At 43.2% G+C, this 18,612-nt stretch overlaps 1 protein-coding gene across 3 annotated transcripts in view; it reads right to left on the bottom strand.

The window, feature by feature from the left end:
* Positions 1-18,612, bottom strand: part of ATG7 (autophagy related 7) — a 231,778-nt gene that overhangs the window by 66,313 nt on the left and 146,853 nt on the right. The window contains exon 18 of one of the 3 annotated variants that reach the window (XM_034997761.1): positions 17,108-17,194. The exons of the other annotated variants lie outside the window; for them this stretch is intronic. Coding sequence (XP_034853652.1) covers positions 17,123-17,194 — 72 coding nt within the window. The 3' untranslated portion in view covers positions 17,108-17,122. Of the gene's footprint in view, positions 1-17,107; positions 17,195-18,612 lie in introns of those variants that run through there. 3 annotated transcript variants of the gene reach the window in all.

An 18,612-nucleotide genomic window follows, 5' to 3' on the forward strand; every position in this document is an offset into this window, starting at 1 on the left:
ATAATAGCTTCTTGTAGATATTTTTACTGTAGGATAAACAGACTAAGCTCCACTTTTAAATACAAGGATTTGAGTATGGCAGTGCATGCCAAAATAGGGGCTTCTGTGTACCTCCTGTAAAATCATCTTCTTGTAATATTTTTCAGTAGAAACAGTTCAAGATGGTCAACATTAACAAGGAGAGTGCAACGGTGATACTTCTCTTCAAATGCATTCCTCATCCCCAAGAAAACTGAAAACATAATCAGGGGAAAGATAATCCTACTTTGACAGAAAAAGGAAAGCAGGAATCTGAGCGTGTTGGAAGCTCAGTGGATATCTGATGATTCTAAGACCCACACTCTTGTTCAGCTTAGAAAACACTATATACCTTGAGGTTTGGGAACCAGGAAAACAGAACTAAGGTCCCAGGGCATCTGTTTCTGTTCCTTTTCAGACTCTGGGATTGAGCATGACTGACCCTAAAGGATGGGGATCTCACCTCCCTGACCATGACCTGGTTGGGGGGATGGGGTTGGTGGGGGCAGAGGGCGTATTAGGATGTGTTTAGGTGGGGAAGGCAGGAAAAGCATTTCTAAAATAACCACTACTTTGTTTCTTTTTGGTCACAACAGGCAATAATAAATTTTGAATTCTTAAATGATATTAAGTAGAAAACTGGGATTGAGGGGTGAGCATAGATACAAGAAAGTCAAGAACTCAATCCAATCTAAGGTGATAAGAGGTTGAAGCAGTAGTTACCTTTGGGGGTACTGACTGGAAATGGGTCTGAGGCTCTGGAGAACTAGAAATGTTCTGAATCTCAGTCTGGGTAATATTTACACAGGTGTGCAGATCATAAAAATTCATTGAGATGTATACTTAAGATTTGTACACAATTAAGATTTAATTGTATATAAATTATACAATTCTCAATAAAAAGGTTAAAAAATAATAAAAAGGTTAAGAACCACTGCTTAGTAGCCTGGCACTAGCCTGGCTATCCCGTTTAACTTATGGTGCTGGTATGGAAGAGGTGCCCAGCTCTTTATCACTCAGATGTTTACAAGATACAAAAGGGTGTCATTAACTTGGGGAAGCTGATAAATTATACCACCCATCGAAGTACTCTAATCTTTCAACAAACTGAATTCCAGGTCTTGGTGAGGCCGATGCAAAGCTGGGCTGTCCCCTGGAGCCAGGAGGAACAGCATGGACCCACAAGGAAGAAAGGGTGACAGTCCCCAGACAAAGCTTTTCAGACCTGCAGGAAGAGGACCTGCAGGGGCCAAGCTACCGGCTGAGAAGACACAGATCTGGGTTAACAAGGACCTTTCTTTGCTTCTGCTCCTGACTGAGGGACAAGAGGTCAAAGGAAACCAAGGGAAAGACATTCTAACCCTGGGGAAAGGTAGTGGGTCTGAGAAGCGAGATAGTGAGGCCCTGGGGTCTTGAAAGAGCAAGAGGCCCAAACACCACGAGACCCTGAGCACTGTTGTACTTCCACAGCTGCTGCTGGTGCTGGGCCAGGGGCAGGCCATCTCCCCTCTCCCACAACATCAATATATTCGCATCATGAACTTCCCAGTTCAAAGGTAGGCAGAGCAGGAGAGCAGAGTCTAGAGAGTGACAGGAGAGGAGACCAGAGTATCAGGAGAGGAAGAAAAGATTTTCAGGAGGTGTCTCACACGCTCCCACACGTGTGGGATGAAGGGCGCTCTGGAGGCTGCCTCAGACACCCACAGCATTACAGTCCTTTGACTGTCACGAAAGCCGCAGGGGCGAGGGGGATGGCACTGATTTACCACCTACTATGCCCCCAGCCCAGCGCTAAGTGTTCTCACAAACGTCTGCCTGTTTGGTCCTGACAGCCTGCACGACAGGCACTGTCACTCCCATTTTATAGGGAAGGACACAGCAGCCAGCCCACAAAGACGAGATGACTTGCCCACAGTCATACCACTGGCCAAAGGCAGAGGCAAGAACCAGACAGAGCTTGAAGGCCAGAGCTTTCTTTATGTTAGCTGGCCTCAAGATGGGCTCTGAGTCTCTGTTCTCCAAGCTCACCAATGTTCTGGCCATTCTGGGGCACTGTGCTATGGACGTTAAGTGTAATAAGGCCTCACTCAGGGGTTCATTTATCAATGCACTTGTTGAGACTCTGTTTTCACCTTGATTGCAGAGGATAATCATGTGTTAACTTAAATAAGACCTTATGTGGTATTCTGACAATAGGACAAATCAGTGACACAATGACTTGCTATGTAATATACAAGAAATGTGGAACTCTTAAAGTTTTTGTGGTAAGTCCCACACACTTCTTATTTTGCTATAGGATATATGTGGAACTTATAACTTACAACAAATAGCTAATCTTGACTGAAAAAAAAAAGATCCCTAATCTGTTTTGTGGTAAAATATATAACCTACCATTTAAAAAATATAAAACCTACCATTTTAGCCATTTAAAAATGTATCGTTCAATGGCATTAAGTACTTTCACACCGTTGTATGACCATCACCATCATCTATCTCCAGAATTTTTTCATCTTCCCAAACTCTGTCCCCACTAAACATGAACTCCTGTATTTGTTCTTTTTTTTTTTTAGAGAGATTTTATTTATTTATTCATGACAGAGAGAGAGAGAGGCAGAGGGAGAAGCAGGCTCCTGAGGAGCAGGGAGCCCGATGCGGGACTCGATCCCAGGACCCTGAGATCATGACCTGAGCCGAAGGCAGACGCTTAACCATCTGAGCCACCCAGGTGCCCTCCTGTATCTGTTCTTAAGAGTAGCAGTTTACACAGTACTTTGCCCAGAGCACATGCTTAGGAAATGCTTGTTGAAGAAAAGTGAGATTTATAGTCATACGAGAGGACCAACTATTATATAAATAAAAGAGATTAAAGTGAGTATATTTTTCCATCGCTAAAGACTAACAGTATCCATAGCCAAGAAGAATTAAGAGTAATTTATGACTTGTTTACACTTCTGGCATCAACTCTAATCATCTGTTGTGACTGAGACCTCTTGCTCCCTTTAGATGCATTAGCAGGTGGTAGTGAAGTCTAGTGAAGGGGGTGGGAAAGAAGAGAAGACTGGCCAGCCAGCACTCAAGGATAGCTGTTGAGCTGTCACTCTGTGGAGAGGGACTTGGTGCTCTCCTAGACAAGCCTCCTTTGACAGATTTGTGTGACTTGGCAGTGACCTCCTGATGGAAATTCACTGAAGAGCATGGATCTCAAGTCCTGGTGAGCAAAGCTTTCAGAGAGCTTCTGTGTATAGAAGCAGCCTAGAGAGAAGGCAAAGGCTTCCTCAGTACCCTTTGGTTGAAATTGGGGAAGCAGAGAAGCATGGATCACAAGGCTTTTTACTGATTTCAGGGCACCACAAAAGCATGCAAAGCCTCAACAAGCAGCCCCTTTACTTTGGAATGATCTAATGTGGTAAAGACACACTGCCCTAAGTGGAGAGGGTTGGAGGTAGGCTGTTTGTTGGAGACAAGTTAGCTGGATTTTCAAAAACTGACTGAGGGACCAAGCATGCACATAGCAATGGCCACTGGGCCACTGGCTGGCCTCCCCTTTCTTTGGCTTTAAAAAAAAAAAGAAGAAGAAGAAATAAATTTTGCTAGAGAAAAAATTGTTCACTGGGATGGTACTGATATCTGTGGTTTTTGATTCTTCTGATAATTGTTGTTCAATAACTTTTCCTTTCCTTCCTGGAAAACATGCCTTACCCATTGCTTCATACTCAAAACCCTAGGCTAAGAAGGTGATTCTGAGCTCGCAGATTTGGACTAGCTGAGAGATGCTCTGTTCCAAGAGAGGGGACCAATAATTATCTGGGCTTTGGAAGTAACTTTATGATGTTTGGATTTTGTGCTGGCACCAGCCTTTGGGTTTTAAGCACTCTGCTGTCATATGGCACACAGTCTTTCCAAGAAAAACTCTATAAAATGAAAATACTTTATTGCCATGGCCTTTGACTTTTTGAGAGTCACACAAATACTGTAATCTCTTGCAACATTTAATTTAATTTAAACTCAGTTCACCTAAAGAAAAAATTAGTTCTGAATCTGCCCATTTCACTTCTTAAAAAGCACTAGCCTTCTCTATGGTGTCATTGTTTTGTTTGCTCTGTGCCAAACTGTTATTTCACATATGTGAAAAGAAAATTGGCATCAAGTCCATATGAACTCAACTACTGGCAAAGGCAGTGCTGGAGCTTGCCATTGAGAAGATTAGATTCCCAAGAAACTCCTCTAGCACTGTCCAATATCCACAAACTAAAAAAGTGTATGTGTGTAAATATACACGCACTTATTTGATTTGAAGAAGCTGATGCCCTGCACCCGGCCCAGAGTTCAGGTAGGATAGTATTCCATTAGTAGTTTAAGTTGCTGTGAGCTTAAATATCTCAGTTGTACAAATAAATACATAACAAAAAAATAAATGTGCACTGATTAATAAGATAAATACAAAATTGAGAATTTATTTTTATTCAAGTTTGAGCTTGCACATTTTGATTATCTTCCTCATATGCTTAATAAATAGGATGATTCATACTTTCCTTATTGATTAGATCATGTTCAGTTGGTATGGGGGGAGGTTAGGAAAAGAACTTTTAAATTTTCACCTAATGTTCTCTTTTACTTTTAAAAGGCCTTTTGCTATTTAAGTCTGCCATTTTTCAGACTGTCTAGCCTTTGCCTGCACAGATTCAAATGTGGAACTAAACCAAGAGAAAAATGGAAAATTTTATTATCCAGAACTGTGGTAAGCAGTTTGATACTCTGAGGTAGTGGTTGAAAACTGCTCTCTGGAACCCCAGGTCCTTATCCCTTGTAATAACATAGCTATGGTGGCCGTGTTGCCACAGCAGGCGTCTTCTTGCCTGTTCCATCTCTTTAGGACCCTGCCCTGAGAGCACACTATTAAGGGCTCAAGAACGACTGTGGGTAAGATTAGGCAATCATTTGAAACTGAGATGGACTCTTTTATAACTCAGTCTTACTCTTCTGTAACTTAGAATATTTCTAAAAGCAAGAGATCCACTTTGGGAAAACATGCAGAGAATATTCTCTAGGTTTGGATACTTCAGATTTTCATATTCATTCCCTAAAATAACCATTGTGTTTTTCTTAGTCACTGGGGAACCCCACCTATGGGTACATACCAAGGTCTCTGATATGAATGTCAATCGCAGACTCCATCTTCCCTACTCTACCCCCAGGGATGACATGTGATCCAGGGTTGGCCAATCAGACGGTGTCATTTCCTTGGCAACAGTAATTAGTCCAGGGGGTGGAGTATGACCCAAGTCGGGCCAATCAGAGTCCTTCCTTAAGGCCAGTTTATGAAAGAAGACACGTGTTACCATTGGAGTTGCTCAGCAAGGAAGATCAGAATCTGGGGCTACTAATGGCCACTTGCCTGCCACAGGGAGAAGCCTAGAAACCTATCCTCAGAAAAAGGCCAAGCACAGTCAGGCTCAGCTGAGAGGTGAACGGAAAGTGAGTCTCAAGAGGGACTGAATCCCAGTTTCTAACCCTCGGCCCTGGTTCCTGCAGCTCTTCCTTTAATCCTATTAGTGGTTCCAATAACATAACATAAGCCAAGAAATGTACTCTTTGCTAAGGCTGGTTAGGATTAGATGTTTGTCACACGGAGAGAGTTCTGAATCATGAAGTGGATGATCTTGGGAATCACAGTATTACTAACTTCTTTAGTGATTAATGACTTTCCATAAACAAGTGAATGCCACCTATCTTTTATGCCAACGTTTTGCTAGTGGGCTCCCATATCAATTTATAGGTCAAGAAAGAAATGCTGAAATGCCTAAATCAGCGTGGATGTTTAGGTAACAAAGCAGAATTATATAAGTACACTTCCACCCATTTAGCATTTCTCAGCACGTGGAGCAAATTTACAACTGTTACTGAATGTATTGATTGACCCAGGGGTTTGTAGCACAAAAATTCTTACCCACATCTTATTTCATCATTATCCTTTATCTACCTTATGAAACAAAAGAGGCCAGGAACCAGACTGGGGAAGAATAAAAGAAAAGCTTCCATTCATAGAAGTGCTTGATTCTTCCTGTCCATGTTTAGATTCTGCTTCTTTCCCTAATCCAGAGCTGAACATCTCAAAGATGCTGGCAGGTACAAACATGCTCCCTTTTAATTACATTACCAAACTGCGGCAATAACTGATTGCCAGTTAAATAATTATAATCAAGTGCCCATTGTGCATAACAATCATTTAATGACTGCCATCCGAAAACACTATAATAAAGAGAGCTTTAATGAAGAAAACTGGAAAAGGGCCAAGGTTTTATGGCGGTTTGCTTAAAGGGAAAGAGAGTCATAATCTGTATTTAAGATTAAAAGAAGCCTTTAATCCAGATGCTCAACATTAAACAAGAGAGTGGAGTCATGTTTTGATCAAAAGTTACTGCATGCATAAAAGAAAGTAATGTAAATGTTCTTTAAAAAAAAAAAAGCTCTAGTAAATTATATTAAGTAAGTGTTTGTAACCATTTGCTTTGGGAAAAAAAATGAAAAAGAAGAAAAACACCTGATTTTCGTTTGGACAAGAATACTTAGCTAAAATAAAATAAAAGGGAATAGGATTTTGATTTGTATAATATCACTGAAAATAAGTGAGTTGCCATTCAACCTACCTGGTACCAGTAATCATTCCCCTTCTACTGACCCTATTTACTTTTTGCTCTCACTTTACTAGGCCAGACCTATATCTTTGGGAGGTATAATTATATTCTCACACAAAGTCCTAAACTGAAATGGGTTTGATGCTCTCAGTGCTAACAAACAGTAGTTCTCATCGGAGGGGGGACAACAAAAAAACAAAAAAATCTCACCACATAAAACTCAGATCAACTGACAGCTACTGCCCCTGCTGATGCATGGAGTATTTGGCTAACAAATTAAGGCTGCAATTCCTAGAACTGCAACCATTTTCTACCAGCTCATATGGAGCCTGGCCAACAATGAACACTGCTGGGAGTTGGGTGCCTAGCCTTCCTGCCGCTCCTGTTCCCTTTCCTCACTAGGAGAGGTCAGCATCTAGGCTCTCCTCATCTGTTTCTTCCTTTATAAAAGGTAACGTTGATGGGCGCCTGGGTGGCTTAGTTGGTTAAGCGACTGCCTTCGGCTCAGGTCATGATCCTGGAGTCCCTGGATCGAGTCCCGCATCGGGCTCCCTGCTCGGCAGGGAGTCTGCTTCTCCCTCTGACCCTCCCCCCTCTCATGTGCTCTCTCTCTGTCTCAAATAAATAAAATCTTTCAAAAAAAAAATAAAAGGTAACGTTGATACTAAACTTGGCTTATAAGGCTCTTCTGTGGGAGAGGACTTGATGAAAAATGCACAGAAGGCCATGTGACTGGCACTGATAAATTGTTCACTAAGCAGGAGCTATTACTGACACACACAGTTGCCTGTAGGAGAAAACCCAAATTGAAATTCCTCCGTCAGGTATATGATAACATCGATAATTATAACAACATAACTCATCTTGCTCAGCAACTCACCCCAAACATTCTTGTTCCTAGTTTTTACACCTTGACTCAGTCCCCACATAGCCCCCAAGACTTCAAAAAATACGCAAATCACTCCCTGTCAGTCTCCTACTTAAAACATACCACAAGCTCTTTCTCATGGCCTACAAGAGCCCCCGGTCACTTGCTCCCTTCCTCTGTCTCCAATCTCGCTTCCTACCACTCCCCCACAACTCACTGTGCTTTCGCCATGCTGGCTCCATGTTCCCCGTTCCTGAAACTGAACAAGCTTGTGCCCGCCGTAGGCCTTTGCACAAGATGCTCCCTCTGCCCACAGGCTCTTTCCCCAGACCCTCACGTGTGTGGATCCCTTCTCTGCTTCAGGTCTCAGCTCAGAAGCCGCCTTCTCGGACGGGCCTGCACTCACCTGCTAGTCTAAACTGTCTAACTCCTGACCTCTATTTTCTCCTCCTCCGCTCCCCACACCAATTCACTCTCCCCCAACACCCTGTTTTGTTTGCAGCTTTGTGCTCAACACTAGCTGAAAGGGTCTTTGTTCATTGTTTATGAAGCTCCATGAAAACAGAGACCTTGCCCTGTGTGTCTTGACTACCAGCGCTCTAACAGCAGACAATGAATGAATATGCCGTATTCCCCCACGGAGCCCTGCACACCGGCTGCCAGTTACTAGGCACTCAGGAAGCCTCCCGTGAACTGAAATGCACTGAATTCAACCAAGACGCAGATGTCCAGAGTGTGGATAAAAACCTTCCCTTGGCCACAGTCTTTCCTAATTAGGTGAACAATGGAGAGCTCCGAACTGTGACTTGTGCTTATCAAGGAGTTCATGAAACCTAAAAGGCAGTGGTCATAAGGGTGAACATGTGTAAAGATATTTAGGGTTCACAAATGTTTCTGGGTTCAACAGAAGGGTGAGGAGACATAAATGCCTAAATTTAGGGCATGCTGTAAACGAAGTGGTGAATGAGAATACTGTGCAACTGGAACCAGGGTAATATTTAAAATAAACTCTTTTTTTTTCCTTAAGATTTATTCATTTGAAAGAGAGAGAGAGAGAGCGCATGTGGGCATGTGCTAGAGACAGTGTGTGAGTGGGGAGAAGGGCAGAGGGAGAGAATGTCAAGGAGACTCCCTGCTCAGCACAGAGCCCAACATGGGGCTCAATCTCACAACCCTGTGATCATGACCAAGAGTTGGCCGCTCATCCGGCTGAACCACCCAGGTGCCCTTAAAATGAACTCTTGATTTAATATTTATATATATGCCCAGTCAAGTTCAGATAGGAGTGGGATCTGGAGGCAGAATTCCCCACTTTCTGAACTTGAAGAGCACCATCAACTATACTGTATCTCACAGCACTTGGAAGTGATCCTATCTTAAATGCACTCTATTTTTTATTTTTTAATTTTTTAAAAGATTTTATTTATTTATTTGATGAAGAGATTGAGAGAAGGCACAAGTAGGCAGAGCGGCAGGCAGAGGGAGAGGGAGAAGCGGGCTCTCCACGGAGCAGGAAGCCCGACTCGGGGCTTGATCACAGGCCTCTGGGATCATGACCTGAGCCAAAGGCAGCTGCTTAACCGACTGAGCCACCCAGGCGCCCCCACTCTCACTGTTTTAAATGTGTTAGTCTTACCCTTTAACTTCAGGTCATAAATTGGATCTTAACTTTTCCAGTATTTTAGAGTTCCTAGCCTAATTCTCAGAGAAAGGGTTTTGAAGTTTAGCAGACTTGCAACTGAATCCCTGGTCTTCCCCCAGTTCTATGATATTTGGTAAATTATTTATCCACTCTTAGCCTTAAATTCTACCTCTTTTATTTTTTTTATTTTTTTTTATTTTTTTAAAGATTTTATTTATTTATTTGAGAGAGAGAGAATGAGAGACAGAGAGCATGAGAGGGAGGAGGGTCAGAGGGAGAAGCAGACTCCCCGCCGAGCAGGGAACCCGATGCGGGACTCGATCCCGGGACTCCAGGATCATGACCTGAGCCGAAGGCAGTCGCTTAACCAACTGAGCCACCCAGGCGCCCCTCTACCTCTTTTAAGTGGCAATAATGACACTGGTCCCACAAAGCATTGCCATGAGACATAAATGGGATGATTTTCATAAAGGGTCTACTGAGGTAGTTAACAGAAGCAGGTACTCAAGAAATCACAATTTCTGTTCTGGGTAGGTGGTGGGAGCACAAAACATGGCAGACAAATTGGGGTGGGAAGCATGCCAGGAAACAAGTATAGGAAGCATAGCAGGAAAAGAAAACAAACTATCAATTGGAAGGAATAAAACAAGGCCCAAAGTGCTGTAATGTTTTGTTATTACTCCCCACTTAAGAAGGATCTATCAATGTTGGTATTTTGTGGCTTGGTCACGGTGACAAGTGGCAGTCAGGGCTGAGTATCAGAAGCAAGCAGGCACTGAAGATCAAAAATCACTGGTTAACTACAGAAAGAAAGTAAAGGGAAAGCATGTTCCTGAGAATAGTATTTGCTTTAAGTCTATACAGTAGCAGAGAACTCATGGCAGGATTCCAATTAAAAACCATTGGGAATTTAAGTATTCCTTGATCTTATCAAGAAATGCAAGTCATCATGAAAAACTCCCGTGTTCAAATCCCTCCATTTGGCATTCCATAGCTCTGACACCAACAACGGAGCTGTTGGACCAATCACAAAGGCTAGGGTGAAAAGTAAGTGAAAGAAAGCAGTAAGCTGACTATTTGTAACAATACTGGGGGGCAGGTATTTAAAGAAAAAGGAAAAGGCAAGCCACCTGTTTGGGGTCTATCACACCATTTAGCTCTAGGAAATATTAGAAAAATTAGCAAAAAAGAAAGGAAAGGTAACCACAAAGGGTATCTGCCACTCTGTATGCTCAGCCTGCTGTATCATTATCTCTATGATAACCACACCAATTTCCTAATTTTTCACCAATTTCTCCCTGACTCTCAGGTTGTGCAATTTTGGTGGGCTATTTACCCTATTAACACTGGAGATGGGAACATATCCCAGCTCTGACCAGTGATAGTTACCTCCTTGACCCCCCCATGGTAACTGGGTCACTAGTAACCAGTGAAGAAGGACCTTAGCTAGCACCAATGGGAAGAAGGCTCTCTTTCCACGGTCGTTGCTAAGCCTGGGGAGGTAAGCCTGGAGCTACCAGTGCCATCTTGTTATCCCAAGGCCAGAGGCTGCCTAAGAATGAATGAAGCAGTGCAGAGAAAAGCCAGGCAAGAGAAGATGACAGGAAGGTCATCACTGACATTTTTTGAACACAGATCTAGGGGTGCCTAAGGCTAGAACTATCCACGAATTTTTCTGTTATTTGAACATATAAATCCTCACATTTGCTTAAATTTGAGTTAGTATCTAACTTCCACCCCAAAGAATCTGACTGATACAGTAATTAATCCTGTAGAGTTTAATCCTAAAGGAGTTATTTAAAAAAGCAGTCCATGAAGTACTTTACTGAGTTCTCTTAAAAAAAAAAAAAAAAAAAAAGGAAGAGTTAGAATATGTGAGATGCTGGGAAACCACCTACATTTCTCACACCAGCAATTCTATTGGATCAAATACATATATGTATGAGACATGAATATATGTGAGACAACTGCACTGTGAGATTTCTGTACACAGAAGGGGACCTTCTATTTATTATGTCCCCGATCCTTCACCTTCACTTCTCCATCAAAGAGTCAAACAGTGATTCATTCTTTCAAAAATGTTCTTAGTAAGTGCCCAGCATGTGCTAAGCATTATGCTAGGTACTGAGGATATAAAGATAATTAAGACATCATTCTTATTCTCAAGAAACTAGCAAATAATTATGATCCAGTGTGACAAATGTGAGAAGGGAACCAGGGGGGCCTTCAGAAAAGATGAAAGCTTAAAGGATGAGCACACATTTGCCAGGTGGAGAGAATAAGTGCCAAGGGATAGGCAGAAGTGCAGGGCAGCTAGGACCGACAAGCTTGAGAAGTAGGCTGGAGCCTGCTGTAGGAGCTGTCTGACTGCCACGCTGAGGAGTCGATCTTATCCTGAAGCAAGTTCAGCCTGTAGAAGTCCCTGAGTAACATGCTCAGATCTCTGTGTCAGAAAAGGAAGCCTGGTGGCAGCTGGAGGGGATAGGGACTGAAGGCGGGACTCACTGGGACCTGTGCTTGTCAATGGGAAATGGCTGTGGGACTTCGATGGAGAAAAGCCAGACGAAACTAGAAACTAGGAGGCAAGTATCTATGGTTCTAACTCGAAAAAACAATGAATGCTAATCCCATACAGGTGACTTGAGAAGAATTCTGGTAAAGACGATTATCTGCATCTTAAACGACAAAGACAGAACAAGAGTAATATAGGGAGATGGTAATACATGGCTGTGCTTTCCTCAGACTCTGGGTCTCATCTCCTCCACCCTAAGTTCTTTTTCCAAACTAAATTCCATCCATCTCATGACTTGGCTTTAGGGAAGGGCCTCTGCTTCACATCTGCTGGTGACCCTTGGGGCCCCCGGTGGTATGGCATCCCTACACTTTTTTTTTTTTTAAGATTTATTTATTTATTTGACAGAGAGAGCGAGCACGTGTGCACAAGCAGGGGGAGTGGCAGGCAGAGGAAGAGGGAGAAGCAGGCTCCCCTCTGATCAAGGAGCCCAATGTTGGGGCTTGATCCCAGAACCTTAAGACCTGAGCCAAAGGCAGACACTTAACTGACTGAGCCACCCAGGCATCCCCCTACACTTTTTAAATACTTTATCATTGACTACACCTCTCTGAACCTCAACTTCTACGTCTGTAAGATGGGAATACTGACATTTACCTCAGGATAAGGACCGAATAAGACAAATTGAAAGAGCACTGCACAGAGCCCGGCATGTGATAAATACTCAATACACAGAAACTGCCACACTCCTGCTAAAGATGAGGTCACTGCACTGCCAAAGACACACTCACACCTACCAGCAGCTTTTCATTTCCAGGGACTTCCAGACCCTACAGTTAATAGAATTTTGTGATAAGAGCAAGGCAGAAGCACTTTACTGGGTAGTTAGAGCACATGGACTAACACCAGCGCACTAACTCTGAAGGCCTATTAGTAATCTGGTCAGTCTGCAGTGAAGGGTGCTGGGCAGAAGGGGAATGCATGTTTATGTTCCTGGATGCAGAAATGCAGTGTGAATCCTGCTCCTTCTCAGTGAAAAGGTCGTTCTATTGTCGCCCCTCCTCTAAAAGCTGGGCAATGTTTTGTGACTGAAGTAAGAAACTCAGGGGACTGACACATTTGTTGATGATGTGGCTTCCTTATTCCTAAAGCCAAATCTACAGAGACAGCTTGTTTATAGAATTTCCCACTATCCTCTTTAACCAAACCCTCTGTGGACAAGTTGGGACTTGGCTACCAATGGGCCTGGCTTAATTGTTTGTGCAAATGAGCAAACTCAGGAAGAGATGAGAGAGCCATAATGCAAAAATCCAACAAGATTGGGCGGCTGTACACTGCTTCAGCATCTCCATCCTCAACCCACCCACACAGAGCTTTGGGTGCCAGAGGGGCAAAGCTGCGGAGTTTGCCAACACTAAAAAAAAAAAAATACATTCAGTCCATTCAGGGCAATGATTCCAAACCTACCTTAGACCAAAGATATCTCTTGAGAATGTAATGACATTGAGCCTCCCCTCCATAACACACATACATGCAACCTTTGGTATACAACCCCTGGGTGTTCAGGAACCATCCCTGCCCCCACCTGCAGGCCCATCTTGGTCCCACAGGAATTTAGAGGAACCAGTTCACAGGGCTTGAAAGAAGAGGTAGGAGAGTCAAGAGTTTCTCTTCTCGGGGCTCAGTTTTCTCCAGGACACAATTCATTGCCATGAATGCCACCTCTTCACAAGGAGACGGCTGATGAACGAGGGGAAACTCAGCCCAAACACTGATCTGTCTGCAGTGCTTAACTCTTAGGGGTTATGGAGCACCTTGGAATCTTAGGGGTGTCCAGGATGCTAGGTACATTAAAGTCAAAGAGGATGCTCTGGAGGTGTGGGGTGGGAAGGGCGACAGTCACCAGGGTCCCCTGGGAAGCAGCAGGAAAGCCTGTTCTCTTCCCCTCAGCTCCACCTAGTTCTCCCATTCTCCTTCTTCACTTACGCACAGACAGCAGATTCCTCGGGTGATCTGTACCCTATCCAAATGGTTAAAAATAATTTGCTAAATACCTTCCTAGATGAATTGAAATCCAAGATCTTTTTGAGCCTTTTCCAGCCATCCCTCAAAGGGTGAGCAGGGCTGAAAGTCATGCTCTTTCCTAGCTGAATCCCTGAGTCAGACTTCTGCCTGTCAGTCTTCTGATGTCACAAGTCAAACTGTGCCATGGAAAGCTGAGTAAGCATCTTTAGGAAATAGAAACTCAACTGTAAGAACACAGGTATTTCCAAACACAAAACATCCCTGCCCGGTCTCTAACTCAGCTACTGTACATAAATTCAGCCATGATACTGGGAGGGGAATTTTTTTTAAAAAAACAGGAATCAAGGGTGAAAAGAATAACAACAAGGTACCAGTCACTATCTTAGGCAAGACATGTAAAGTGGTAAAGAACACATATAAAGTCTTTGCCCTTATGGGGATTCTATTTGAGTGGGGGCTGGAGTAGGAGACAGGAAATAAACAATTTCAGATAGTGAGTAAGTGCCATATAGAGAATAAAACAGGGGAAAGGGATAAAGAATGGCTGAGGCACTATTTTTATATCCATTTTATAGATGAGGAAACTGAGGAAAACAGAAGTCAGGTGGATTGTTCAATGCTTCACAGCTAGCAAGCAGTGAATTTAAAACTTAGGTCTGTCTGATTCCAAAGCTATTCCTAACCACTAACCCATGCTATCACTTCAGCTTCCAGAGAAACCAAAGAGTCTGAAGAACACAGAAGATGACAGACCATCCTTATTTTTAAAACTCCCTCTCTAGGCTATCAGCAAAATTCTAAGATCTATGAACTCAAAGGAGTGTATCACAGTTGCCATTTTGATGCTCATGCAACTAACATTTGAGATTTTCTACATGATATTTAACATACTTTAATCCTTAATGCCACCCTCTGAGAGGGGGATTACTGTCCCTATATTTGATACAAGAGTTTAAGTAACCTGTTGAAAATCACAGAGCTTATAAATGTGGAAGCTGCAATCCAGGCCTCGTGCCTCTGAGTGCATTGCTTTTTCCATTACACCATGCTGCCTTCCAGAAGACTCCCCAAGGAGCTACATTTTTCTCCCACTGGGAGACAAGGCAGTAACTAACTTGGCAGCGCAGACAGAAAGGAGTGACTGTTTTGCATCTCTGCCAAGCAAGCATTCATGCCCTTTGCAATATGAATTGGATACAACACCCAACCAATCTTTAGCAGCTAAGCATTCTAGAATTTGCTGAAGAATTTTCTCACCTTCTCCATATGGGGTCCAAAATTAAGAGGGGGAAAAGCATATTTATGTCTCATTCAGAATTCAATAAAGCCATAAATCCTTCAAGGCTCTGGCGAGTTTCTCTAATCCACTGTAATCATGTTTCCTTGTATAACAAGTCTTGTGATGTCTGTAGCACTGTCTCGCTATAGTAACGGCAGCCTGAATGTTGGAGTTCTTCTTCTTGTGCCTGGGGGATTATTCCATTTTCCACATTAGGAATAAGCCGCAGACTTTAGGTTCTAAAACAGAGCCAGAAATGCTGACTAGAATCCAGATGCCCAAAATATACTTAGAACTAAATCTTACTGCCCTCTGTGAAAGACACAAATGAAAAGAACGTACCAACTTCTAGAATACTAGTCCAGAAAACAAAGTTATGAATAGAGCCAGCATGGGTTCTGCTGCAACTCAGAGGCTCCTTAAAGCTACACCGAGACTTTCCAATCATCTCCTCTACTTTTAAAGTTTTTTCCCTGGCTTTTTTTTTTCAAAAGCCAAACATACTCGGGAAGGAGGATGTCCTATAGACTCATCCTAATAAATTGGGTTTTCACATACCTCTAGAACTTTCTGGAGGTGTCCTTTTACATTAAAAAAATTATTTATGTTTTCATGGACTGATTTGAGAAATAAATGATTTTTCTCTATGGTTAAGCACTTCTAATTGTTATTAAGAGAAATAAATTTATTAAATTCTTTAACGGAAATAAGTTGCTTAATCCTAACAGTTTCCCCAACAAGGCTGTTACTATTTCCGTTTTACAAAGTCTCAAGATGCTGCTACTATTGCCCAAGGTTACACAGCTAGAATTTTAATACAGGGGATTAGACTCCAGAACCTCTTCTGGAATAAAAGGTAAAAGCCCTCTCCCTCACTACAGAAGAGCCATTGCTTCTAGCTACTGGCTGTCATCAAATCTTTCTGAATTAAACTTGATTTCCATAGGAATAACTTTCTTCTTGCATTGTTTTTCCACTAGGGGGATATTTAATTAAATGGTATAATTACAAGTCCATCTGGCATGCCCAGGTTTTGGAAAGCATACACCCCAACTGGTGGGAGCAGAAATGTGCAGTTGTTCTAGAAACCAGCCTACTAGCTGGGAGCATCCAGCCTCCGTGGGTACCAGATAATGTTTTAACAAGAGAGTGCACAGTTAATTAATCAGGAGAGTCAATGAAGGGAAAGTCGGTTAGGAAAGCTTTATTGACTATATAATATTTTTTTAAAGATTTTATTTTTTTTTTGAGAGAGAGGGAGAGCACTAGAGAGTGTGCATGTGTGTGCACGAGCAGGGGGAGGGGCAGAGGGAGAGGGAGAGTCTCAAAGCAGACTCTGAGCCAAGCGTTAGCCCAATGTGGGGCTTGATCTCACAACCCTAAGATCAACACCTGAGCCAAAACCAAGAGTTGGATGTTTAGCCAACTGAGCCACCCAGGCACCCCGAATATATAATATTTTTTAAAAGCATATTATGCCTCTTGTTTTTCAACCTGTTCTCAGTCATTCCTCTCAGGATGGACTCTCAGGTTTGTTCAGACACCTTTAGTTATTATTATTTTTTAAGATTTTATTTATTTCTTAGAGCGAGAGAGAGAGAGAGAGAAAGAAAGAGCACAAGCAGGGGGAGCGGCAGGCAGAGGGAGAGAGAGAAACAGGCTCCCTGCTGAGCAGGGAGCCCGATCCCAGGACCCTGGGATCATGACCTGAGCTGAAGGCCGACACTCAAAGGCCTGAGCCACCCAGGCGCCCCTGGACACCTTTAGTTTTGAATGCCCAGCACCCTCGAGGCTTCTAGTAATGGCAAACATCTTCTGATAGTGACTGCTAACCATGCTCCTTTATAGACCCTGCCTCTCTGGCCCAACTAATTGGCCCCAAAATGAGCACCAGACCTAAGCCAGGCCCTGGGTTTTCAATCTGGGACCCAAGAGGCCAGTCCATGTCAGGTGACTGCAGCTATGAATTAGGAGGCTCTAGAGCTGCCAGCAGCCATGTTTCCTGTCTTGCGGAAGAGGCCTGTCTGCAGCCACAACCCCTGTTCCTGTTACTCCTGAACTGCAGCTTTTCCCAAGGTGTTTCTGATCAACGTTTCTTTCAGTTGTGTGCAATGCTTCCGTATTTCTGTTTGCCTCTGGTAATTCAAGTTGGGTCTATTTCACTTGAAACCAACAGAGTCCTGAATAATTCAGAAATGGTACCAGGAATGTAGAGCTGAAAGTAAGCAAATGCAGAAAAGTGTGAGATGAGGCGGGAGGGGAAGCCACAGAACCTCCCACATCTGGGGCAGAAAAATTCCCAATTGCTGCTACAGGCAGTAAAACAATCAGTTTAACGAGGCCAGAGGTTTAGGGGATTGAGGGAAGCATCAGATTATTGGAGGCACTGTCTACTTCTTGCAACCCTTCATAAGGGGCAAGAAAGAGATGCTTCCCTGAAAGGTGGCCCAGCCAGAAGCAGGTGAGGACGGCACAACTGGTATGTAACACCTTAAAGGGAGACCTCTTATGCTTCTGGTCAGCAATCTGAGTCTTTTTTGAATTGCAAAGGTTGATTTTTTTTTTTTCTTTTTGCTGCAAGCTGAAGTGAGCAGTTGTTTCAGAAATGGTGGGAGTCTAATAAATGGACAGAAATCTACGGGAGGAGCGAGGGCTCTTAACAGGAAGTTAACAGTGCCAGGAAGGCTCTGAACCCAAATGCAAACTGAGGGCAGGGACCCAGCAGAAGTCCTTAAATTGAGTCCCAGAGGATAAGCAGAGGCTCTTAAACAGCTTTTTTAAAATAATTTTTTTAAAGATCTATTTTTTAAAATTTTTATTATTTATTTATTAGAGAGAAAGGGAGCATGAGCGGGGAGGAGGGGCAGAGGGCGAGGGAGAAGCAGACTCCCCACTGAGCAGGGAGCCCAATGTGGGATTTGATCCCAGGACCCTGGGATCATGACCTGAGCCACTGACTGAGCCACCCAGGTGCCTTTTTTTTTTTTTTTAAGATTTTATTTGTTTATTTGACACACACAGAAAGAGAGAGAGCACAAGCAGGGGGAGCAGCAGAGGGAGAGGGAGAAGCAGCCTCCCCACTGAGCAGGGAGCCCGATGTGGGGCTCCATCTCAGGACCTTGGGATCATGACTTGAGGTAAAGGCAGCCGCTTAACCAACTAAGTCCCCCCAGGTGCCCTCTTAAACAGCTCTTAGAGGCACTGGCTTCCAGTTAGAAAAAGAAACCATAAGGACTGAGTAGGTTTTATTTTTTTATTTTTAAAGATATATTTAGTTATTTATTTATTTAAGAGGCAGAGCGAGCAGGGGGAGGGGCAAAGGGAGAGGAGGAGAGAGAGAATCCCAAGCAGACTCCGTGCTAAGCATGGAGCCTGACGTGGGGCTTGATCCCACGACTCTGAGATCATGACCTGAGCTGAAATCAAGAGTTGGATGCTCAACCGACTGAGCCACACAGGTGCCCCTGAGTAGGTTTTAATGGCTGGACCTCTCAAGTTACTGGGAGCTGTCCCCTGGATTCAGATTCCACATCTTAGAACAAGAGCATTGGATAAGATTATCTCCAAAGTATCTTCTTGGTTTTAATCTTTTGTTTCTTGATGATTAAATATAATATAAAGCTTTATTAGTTT

The sequence above is a fragment of the Mirounga leonina genome, unplaced genomic scaffold (assembly GCF_011800145.1).
Source record: "Mirounga leonina isolate KUSES-001 unplaced genomic scaffold, KU_Mleo_1.0 Mir_94, whole genome shotgun sequence".
NCBI classification, from domain to species: domain Eukaryota; kingdom Metazoa; phylum Chordata; class Mammalia; order Carnivora; family Phocidae; genus Mirounga; species Mirounga leonina.